The sequence below is a fragment of the Micropterus dolomieu genome, linkage group LG04 (genome assembly GCF_021292245.1).
Source record: "Micropterus dolomieu isolate WLL.071019.BEF.003 ecotype Adirondacks linkage group LG04, ASM2129224v1, whole genome shotgun sequence".
NCBI lineage: Eukaryota > Metazoa > Chordata > Actinopteri > Centrarchiformes > Centrarchidae > Micropterus > Micropterus dolomieu.
In genome coordinates, this window is record NC_060153.1 from 33,298,268 (window position 1) to 33,307,752 (window position 9,485).

Below are 9,485 nucleotides of genomic sequence, written 5' to 3' on the forward strand. Positions count from 1 at the left end.
AGTGACTACTGGGTCTGCTCCATCTACCTATACTCCATAATACAAACTTACGTTCCTTCTCGGCCGCTATGCTCCTCCAACGAACGCCGCCTGGCTCTGCCATCCCTTCACACAAAGCAATCCCAGTCCCGGCTATTCTCATCTGTGACACCACGATGGTGGAACGAGCTACCACACGCCATCAGAGCAGGGGCGTCCCTCTCTAACTTCAAGAAGCTCTTGAAAACTCATCTCTTCCGAGAACACTTCCTCTTATAACACCTCTAACTCCTAACCTCTAACATGCACTTCCTGTGCTCTTCTTCTTCTTTCTCCTACAATGATCTTGTTTTGATTGCACTTTTTGTTAACTCTTGCTTCCTTCCCTCGGTATCTACCCCATTGATGTAATATGTACTATGAGCTCTTACTAGTATGTATTGTCAGTTGTAGATCTGTAGTTGATGCTCTGTTGATGCTTGTATGTTGTTCCTCAAATGTAAGTCACTTTGGATAAAAGCGTCTGCCAGATGAGTAAATGTAAATGTAAGCAGTTTATACTCCTTTAGAATATGGCAATGATGGTAACGAAATGGCCTTTTGAGTTTTAAGTGCTTGTTTGTATAATGATTTCAGTGGTTTTAAGGCTGTCGAGTGTGCGTTGGACCAGCTTATCAGACAGTAGGTGATGTGGGAGAGAACCAATGAGTGGAAATATGACTTAGCTGCCTCAGTTGATAGGAGGTTTCTGATATACCTGAAATTAGCCAAACTGAACTTTACTTTATTACAGACCTTCTTTATGTGTGTTTTGAAGGCAGGGTTTGAGTCTAAGTGTAGTCCTAAGTACTAGTATTCTGAGACAACTTTTAGTCTGTGTCCTGAAATGAAAATGTCTTGCTCTGCGTCTATGCAGGAACCTTTGGAAAGAAACATACATACAAACTGTTTTTGGAACATTCAGTTGCAAGCAACAGTGATTAAGCCAGGATGTGACCTTCACTAACACATCTGTTAGCTTGATTGCAACCTCTTCTGTAACTATATAATCATCAGCATACATTAAAATATCACAATTTCCACAAACAGAAGGTAAATCATTAATGTATATGCTAAAAAGGAATGGACCAAGTATGGAGCCCTGCGGGACCCCGGCTGAAAGACATAGGGGGTTAGATTTATAGTTACCAATTTTGACATGTTGAGAGCAGAATGAAAGATTTGATAAGACTGACCAACTCTAAAGAAAATTTAAAATTCAGTAGTTTATACAATAGGATGTAATGAATAACCGTGTCCAATGCTTTCTTTAAGTCAAGGAACACGGCCCCTACAACCCCGCCTTTATCAAGTGATGCCTTAACTTTTTCTATGACATAACATGTAGCAGTTTCTGTCAAGTAATTAGCCCTGAATTCAAATTGCATTGGGTGCAGTGGAAAGGAGCTATTGTTGAGATGGTCAGTGATTTGTTTGTTAATCAGTTTTTCATATACCTTAGATACTACAGGTACAACACTGATGGGCCTGTAGTTGGAAGTCAGTAGAGGGCCACCACCTTTGAATATAGGGGCCACAACAGCAGGCTTCCATGAATCAGGAAGCCTTCCTTGAGCCAGTGAAGTATTGGTTATGTGCGTTAGTGGGGTAACTATTGAAGAACAAATCTCTTTCAGCAATCAATAACTTGAATGTTTCCCTCTGCTGCAATCTTTGCTGTGTCCTGAGTCAACGCCACTGTCTAAGAGGATTATCTCTGATTGGACGAGTTCGTTAACCCCCGCTTAGTCACACTGCTGCTAATCCACTCGCAAACAGACAGGTGGAGGGATCAGAGAGGGGGAGAAAACTAATCAGCTGTAACATCCCTTACTTTCATCTGGCTTTGATTGGCTGCTGTAATGTGATGTAACCAGTGATGTCATGAGTCCAAAGTTGTCTCTGTCTCTCCCGTGTGATCTGTGTCTGATCTAAAGTCCATTACGATGCTGATGATCCAGGGTCAATGCAGATCAGGTCAGAGTCTTCCAGCTCTCCTAAGCATTCTGGGAGATGTAGTTTCTCTATGTTTATACAAACTCCAGCAAGGCCCTGCGATAAATGATAACAAGCTGCTTTACAGTTCAAGCCATGCATCACATCCTGAAGTAAAACTACTTAAAGTTATGTGAGTGTGAAAGCTTCAGCATATACGAGCGCTCTTGTGAGTGGTGATCAGCTTAAGGTGTTCATACTTCAATGCCATTTTATCGACACAACAATCGGGCTTTAGAAAAAGACATAAATAAAATAAATTACCTTTTGGTTGCACTTGACAAGAAGCAACATTCTACATTAGTCTTAATTACTATGTCCACCTAAGCAACAGGTCTCCCTGCATTAGATGTGATTGTCATATGTTCCAATATTGCATTAGCCAACAAGGGTGTGCCTCATGGCTCTGTATTATGTTTATTCATTTAGCTGATGCTTTTATCCAAAGCGACTTACAATTGCTATCTATGTCAAAGGTGGCACGTCTCTGGAGCAACTAGGGGTTAACTGTCTTGCTCAGGGACACACTGGTGGATGTGCCACAGTTGAACCCAGGTCTCTCACACCAAAGGCGCGTGTCTTATCCACTGCCCCATCACCAGGCCCACTATTATTCACTATTTATATAAATAATATTGGTCAAAATGTATCAAATGCTAATTTCTATTTTTAAGATGATGACACTGTATATGGAGGGATTATTGGGTCAGAATTAAAACTAAAAGTCTAAAACTTAAATTCTAAATCAAAAATGCATATGGTATCTAGGATCGGGCATCTGGGTATTTAAGTTTGGGCATTTGGGCATTTGGGATTTAGGATTGAGCAGTGTATGCAAATAACAGGGCGTGGTCAAAATAACGGAGGCTGGGTTTGAAACGGCTGGTGTGCAGTGGCACATTATGATCAGCAGGGGGAGCTCTGAGTGCTAAAGAGCACACTGCAATGAAACCAAATAGAGCGAGTGAGCGGGGCTGAAGGGAGGACTATACTTTATAATGTGATAACTTCAACTTGATGTTTCAGAAAACGATGTTTCAAAAAACAAAAAAATCCTAAATGCTCAAATCCCCAACCCTAAATGGCCAAATGCCCAGTTCTAAATACTAAATGCACAATCCTAAATACCAAATGCATTTTTGATTTAGACTTTTAGTTTTAATTCTGACCCAATAATCCCTCCTCAGTTAAATAGTGCTTTGCATCAAATCTTGTACAAGCCATTGAATACTTGTGAAATGCCTTTATTGAAGTCCATAATACCCTTATTCAGCTGAAATGAGTTCTTAATGCAGATAAGACCAAACGTATCTTGTTTACTAAGTCTAGGAATAGGCCACAAAATATCCATTTGGTGGTCACTCTGGGGGTGAAGTGAAATAGAGGTTAAATCTTTTATTACCTGACTCCGTGACCTTTAAGCCACATGAGCTGTACCTGGTGAAAAACCTGAGGCCCAAACTGGGTTTTTATTATCGAAATTAGTTGTGTTTTTCTTTTAATGTAAAAAAACAACTTCTGGCTGCCACATTTTTATCTGTCCTGGACCATGGTGATTTTTTACATACCAAGATCGGAGTTTAAATTTAAAACTGTTTCAGTCATCAGTCTGATGACGAAGGCCATGTGATGCAGCTGAAAGCTCCAGAGGAAATCAAAAAATAATATATTTCTGTCAAAGGTTAAGAATGAACCTTTAACCTCAACATGACCTCATAAGTTTCCTTACATCAATAAATATTAATCCTTCCTTTACTGTGTATCCAGTTAGTGATGCTTCACAGAGGTGTTAAGCAACATGAGAAAGCATTTACTGAGCACATTTTACAGTGTCTTTGGTGGAAGAGACTCATTTACTGATCAGCTGACAAACACTGGGGTCTGTGTAATAAACTGATCTCTCCTCAGTTTGTATTCTGCATTATGAGGAGTTTCCCTCCAGAACAACGTGTGAAGCTCTAACCAGCAGCCTGTTGACTGGCTGGTTGTTAAATGTTGTTGTTGAATGGACATCATCATCAGATATAAAGCAACAAACAGTAGATCCAAATAACCTGTAGGATAATGTTGTATGCTCTGTAATTCTATACGAGTTCAGATTGTTAGATTCAGCAAAGAAACAGATCTCTCTTATGCACACAGGCAGGCGCACACGCTGTTTCCTCTCCAAACAAAGCCTTTATTCCTAATGGGAATAAAGGCTTTGTTGTTTGACGGAGCTCCTGCACGAGGCGGCAGCACCTGCCTCTCTCACCGCGATCAGGAGCTCCTCTCCGGCCGAACACTAATCCTCTTACCTGGGGATGCAGCTCGGAGAGGACCGGTCGATCTCCCAGGTCGCAAACAGGTTCATCGGCACCGGAGCGCGGCCGTCGGGGTCTGCGCCCGCACCGGACCCGGCGTTGGGGTCCGGGTCCGGTGGAAGAGCGCTCCCCCGGACTCCTCCTCGGTCCGCAGCCGCTGCCATCGTCTCCTTTCCTGGGCGACAGGTCGCTGTGATTCCCGCTGGGAGTGAGCGGGGCGGGGCTGAGGGCTGAGGTGAGAAGGAACACCGGAGAGAATCACTGATCCAAAATCAGTCAGTCGACCTACAGACCGGAACAGACCGGACGGCGGAGCAAGGAGGGAAAACGTGTCTGCTGTTGGACAAAGTGGAGGATGCACTCGTCTTACTGACGGACACAGTAGTCTATTGTTCCCCAGAGGAATATTCTCTCCTCTTTTTCTTAACATGCTCATGTAAAGTTTCGAAGAGAATTGATTATTGATCAAACATTTTAGACTCATTTAGCACTCGGACTAAAAGAGATTATCTTATCTAAAATACTTGTTATCTCTTTAAGATGATCCAATATCTATACTGGAACTATAAAGTGAAATTGCATTTAAGAAATACTATTCCAATTAATTACACTAACATTAAATATATAGGCTACATGAATAAGATGTTTGGGTCAAGCTACATGCCTTCAGCAATGTGCGACGGTACCTAGAAGAACTGAGGCTGTTTCTGTCCACTCACCTTGGATTTTGTTAATTGATATTTATAATCTATTATATGGGAGAGGATTGGGGCCACATGAATTTTTTTGGAGTTCTGAGAACACATTAGTCAGAATTCTTAGTTTAAAGTCAGAGTTCTGAGATTAAAGTCGGAATTCTGGGGAAAAAGTCAGAATTCTGAGAAACAATGCAAAGTCTCTCACATGGTAACATCACAGGTACCCATACTTAAGACTTTTTTCTCAGAATTCCGACTTTAATCTCTGGATTCTGACTTTAACCTCAGAATTCGGGCTTTTAACTCAGAATTCAGATTTTTTTTCCTCAGAATTCGGACTTTAATCTAAAAAAAAATGTGTCTATTTTTGAAAGTATTTTTCCACACCGACATATTTATCTATCTATCTATCTTTATATAAACAGGCCCATAATCTGTCTAGTTACAGGTATATAGTGTCTGTCACTTACTGACTGTACTCCAGTAAAAACTAGTTTCTGTAAACTCCAGAGAATTTAAAATAAAGTTTATTATTAACAATATTTTTTTATGAACTGTCTCATTTAAATACACAAAAAATTCTTACTTGTAATTGACAAGTAAATCATTCGATGACATATTAGGCAGGATATGGACCATGATTCATTATTTTACGTGATTTTTTACAGATACAAAGAAGCTGGGTTAAGAACTCTGCTACTTATATACCAAGAAAGAAAAAAGATTATATATAGTGATATTGTGCCAATTCATAACACTTCAGATGAATAATGTTTTTTTGAATTATCTGTCCTCTCTGTCATGAATGGAAAAGCACACTTGTTAAAGCACTTTGTAACTTGTTTTTGAAAAGTGCTCTACAAATAAAGATTATTATTATTATTATAAAGGGGAATAATTTCTTGATGTTCTCTTTATGTTGTTTGTATTGTAACAGTGCTTTCCTTTCAGCCGGGTCTCCGGGTTCACCCGATTAAATGGGTTAGGGTTAGATAAAGACTTTTTTTTTTACTTTTCTTGTATGCTTCTTAGAATATCATGATAATCTTAAAACTATCTGTTTTTCCTTCAGAACACACGAGATTTTAATGCCTCATGTTTTACAGCCGACCCTCTGGCTTCATCTAGTGGTCACACTGATGTACTGTACTGATGTACTGTACTGATGTACAGTCAGCACCCAAATATACTCTGAGATGTTCAAAACCACATCTGGTCCTGGTTCACTAGACCTGATGCAGTTTCTCCTCAGTCCGCTCATTATATTTGTTAACAACATAATTTCTTTTCTGTGAGAACTAATGTTTTTGTGGCTGAAACCTGCTTCACGAAGGTATCGATCAGGCAGTAAAGTGTTCACCTGCTGACAGACAGAGCTGAGACTCAGCTTTAATGCAGAGGCAATGAAAGAAGCTGCTGAACTGAAGGTTCAGTCAGGAGGTAAAGTCCAGTAACCAACACCGCACGAACACAGCTGAACATCCGATCTGACACCAAATCCACAAATAATTATTACACAAAAACAACATGTGAAAGCAGCCATAAAGAAACACCTGCACGTGTCCAGTTCAGTCATGTTATAAAACATTACTGACAGAAGATAAAGTCAGACAACATCCATTGCATTAAAGCCCTCACCAAACAAGTTCCCACAATGCTGATCAACCCTCCCACCGCCAGGTAAACCTCTCTGTACTGGCAGTTTACCAGAGTTTTTATCTGGTGTCTGTGGTGACGTTCACGAGCTGGTGAAGAGGTAGTGATGTGTTTTATGCCAAGCAGCAGTGACTGGAGCTGAAGGTGGAGAGCAACCCATGTGGAGAGCTCCACGATCAGCCACTGCTGTAACAAAAAAACAATAAAAAAGTTCCATTAGAGAGAACCAACGGCAGAGCAGGGGGGTACTTTTAATTTGTTTTTGCTGATCTTTATTTAGGTTTATTCAACTAAAGTGAGTAAGTAACGGTGAAACTGCAACAAAAGATGTTTTCAGTTGTGCATTTTGTAATTGTGATCCTGTAAATGGTCCTGACCCGTTGCTGCTCACAGGGTCATTATGGAGGGTTGTTCCTCCTGCCTTTGTCTTGTCCTCACTCATGGTTGCTCACACTGTCATCACTCTCCTCCTCCTCCTGCTCCTCCTCCTCCTCTGGTATGGTGGTGAAGTCCTCGATCACGACTCTAGGCAGCACCACTGGCTGCGTGTTGGAAATCTGAACATCGCCCAGAGAGTTCTTCTGCATCTCGGCTCCTCGATCTGCAGGAGGAGAAGCTGGCTGATGTTTTCTGTACTGCACCAGGCTGCAGCTCTTCACGACGATAGCGACCACATTCTTGCCCATCATGATCCCAGACACTCGGACGTCCCCGTAAATCAGCAGGTTTCCCCCTCGAATCAGCAGAGTGATGACGTTGATGGTGGCGAGACTGAGGATGGGGTAGAGCATCATTTTGTGCGGGACGATGTTCACACCCTGCATGCTGATCTCACTTAGGGAGACGCAGGGCAGCACCAGCAGGAGGATGTAGCAGTAGAAGAACATCAGTCCCTCCACCCACAGGGGGAGCCCTTCCCTCTGAAGCTCCCACAGGTTGGCCTGAACGTCCACAACGTCCAGCAGGTCCACCACCACCCAGAAGAGACGACTTCTTATCTCCTCTCTTTTCTTATGCGACCGTAAGTAATCCAAATGATCTATCGCTGCCAGTGTTATGAACACGATGGGCATGCAGACAGACAACAGCAACGTAAGAGCCCTCCGGGACACAGCCGCATCTGTCATCTCTGCATCTACATTCACGTCCTGAGACTTGTAGTTCTGATATACAAAGTAGACCTTGATCTCCAGGATGAAGATGTAGAAGAACCAGAGGATCATGGCGTAGCCTCGCCTGGCCGTGTGCACCTCTGACCCAGCCCAGACGCCAACATATCGCAGCACAATGAGGAAACATGCGTCTCCCGCCAGCACGGTGACGCACACGCCGATCCTCCTAGGACCCGGATTCTGCTCCACCAGGTAGGCATCTATCAGTGCCAGGCTGGTCATGATGAGGACCGCCGTTAGGCAGACGTGGGGCTTGTTAGCAGCAGTTTGCGGGGGAACCATCGCTGGTCGATGAAACAGCAGAGGTGACCGGGGAAGAAGAAACTCTACAAGTTGGTTCAGTTGCAGTTCCTCTAATGATGCTGCTCCAAAAAATAATTTTAGAACTCAACTAATCCTTCATGAACACCACCCACCATGTTTCAAATGTGTTCATTTGAATTAATTTTAAACTGGATGTTATATAGATTGCAACTTCAGTTTTTTTACTTGAGTCTTTGTATTCCTGGTCTGGAATCAGTGTTTCAGAGTTTTGAAGAGTATTCGCTTGACTGACCAGCTGTGGTGGTTGCAGCGTGCTTGTTGAGCCCCTGATTTCAGTGACAGACAAAGATGGCAGAAAGCAGGGGAAGCCAAATCCCACTCTTCTAAACTTCTATGGGCCACATCAGACTCTACTGACTACTTCCATGGTCAGTTTCCACATCCAATGCTCCTTAAACTTGCCCTCCATCACAGGTTTTGAACTTGAATGAAGATCTAACTGTGGATTGGGTGACTTGGATTTGTCGTTGTATTGTTTCCTGAGGTTTGTAATTGTCGAAATTGTCCAAACAGCAAACTGAATAGAGATTATTACACAACATGTCCTTATTTTCTCATTCCTAGTTCAGCAGATCCACCTCTGGGCTGAAGCTGGTCGAGCTTTGTGTTTTTGACTTCTGAAGACTTCAGCCTTTCTTCTGCTGTTGCTGAAGGAACCTAACTATGAGACAAAACCCCTGCTCGTCCTCTCAGCTGGTGTGCAAGAAAAGTTTGTCTTGTAAAGTTTTTTTTTTAGAATAAGCATCAACAAAACTGTGTTGAGAAATCGAGACGATCATGATGATGAAACAGCGGGCTCACAGAGGAAAGAAGGACAGTGAGTGAGCTGATTATCGACTCCACTGCCGAGAAATGAGTCTGTCTGTGGTTCAAGAGAAGTGTCATCGCCTCTTCATGGTGTCGTTCCCTCCACAGCAGTGAACTGCAGCATCAATCCCAAACTCATCTCATCTGAACCAACTCAGAGACTGCATAGTTGTGCTCTCGCTTTACAGCTTCAGGCTGCAATTTCAGAAACTACATCTGCAAGAATTTTACATCCAACTCTCTCGCTCTCTCTCTCACTCTCTCTCCTCCCCTCTGTGCAGGAGAGAGATACAGTGGAAGAAAAAGTGTTTTTCTCAGCCTTAGCAGCATGACCATGTTCCTGTACATACACACAAACACACACTCCTTCATATGTGCGTACCATGTTCCTAATAAAGCTTTGATACTGGTTTCTTCACTAGTACAAACACTTCTGTCATTACTATTACTGTTAATGTAATTTTGGTACCATTATTTTTACTATCAGAGTTACTACTGTGCATATTACTCTT

The 9,485-nt window shown here is 42.3% G+C and overlaps 2 protein-coding genes across 5 annotated transcripts in view; both read right to left on the bottom strand.

The window, feature by feature from the left end:
* Positions 1 to 4,626, bottom strand: part of LOC123969654 (phosphofurin acidic cluster sorting protein 1-like) — a 31,977-nt gene extending 27,351 nt beyond the window's left edge. For 2 of the 4 annotated variants that reach the window (XM_046047249.1, XM_046047247.1), the window contains exon 1: positions 4,311 to 4,442. Coding sequence is in view for 1 of the 4 variants with exons in the window: in XM_046047246.1 (XP_045903202.1) it covers positions 4,311 to 4,480 (170 nt within the window). In the remaining 3 variants the exon portion in view is untranslated. Of the gene's footprint in view, positions 1 to 1,852; positions 2,071 to 4,310 lie in introns of all 4 variants that reach the window. The other 2 variants (XM_046047248.1, XM_046047246.1) reach the window with 2 other exon arrangements.
* A 2,478-nt stretch (positions 4,627 to 7,104) lies between these two features.
* Positions 7,105 to 8,124, bottom strand: LOC123970465 (transmembrane protein 121-like). The gene has a single exon (XM_046048509.1). The coding sequence runs from the start codon at positions 8,122 to 8,124 to the stop codon at positions 7,105 to 7,107; it is 1,020 nt and encodes a 339-aa protein (XP_045904465.1).
* Between the last annotated feature and the right edge of the window lie 1,361 nt (positions 8,125 to 9,485).

Bases quoted from the DNA above. Each gene is read 5' to 3' on its own strand.
- LOC123970465 (XM_046048509.1), bottom strand. From the start codon at position 8,124: ATGGTTCCCCCGCAAACTGCTGCTAACAAGCCCCACGTCTGCCTAACG.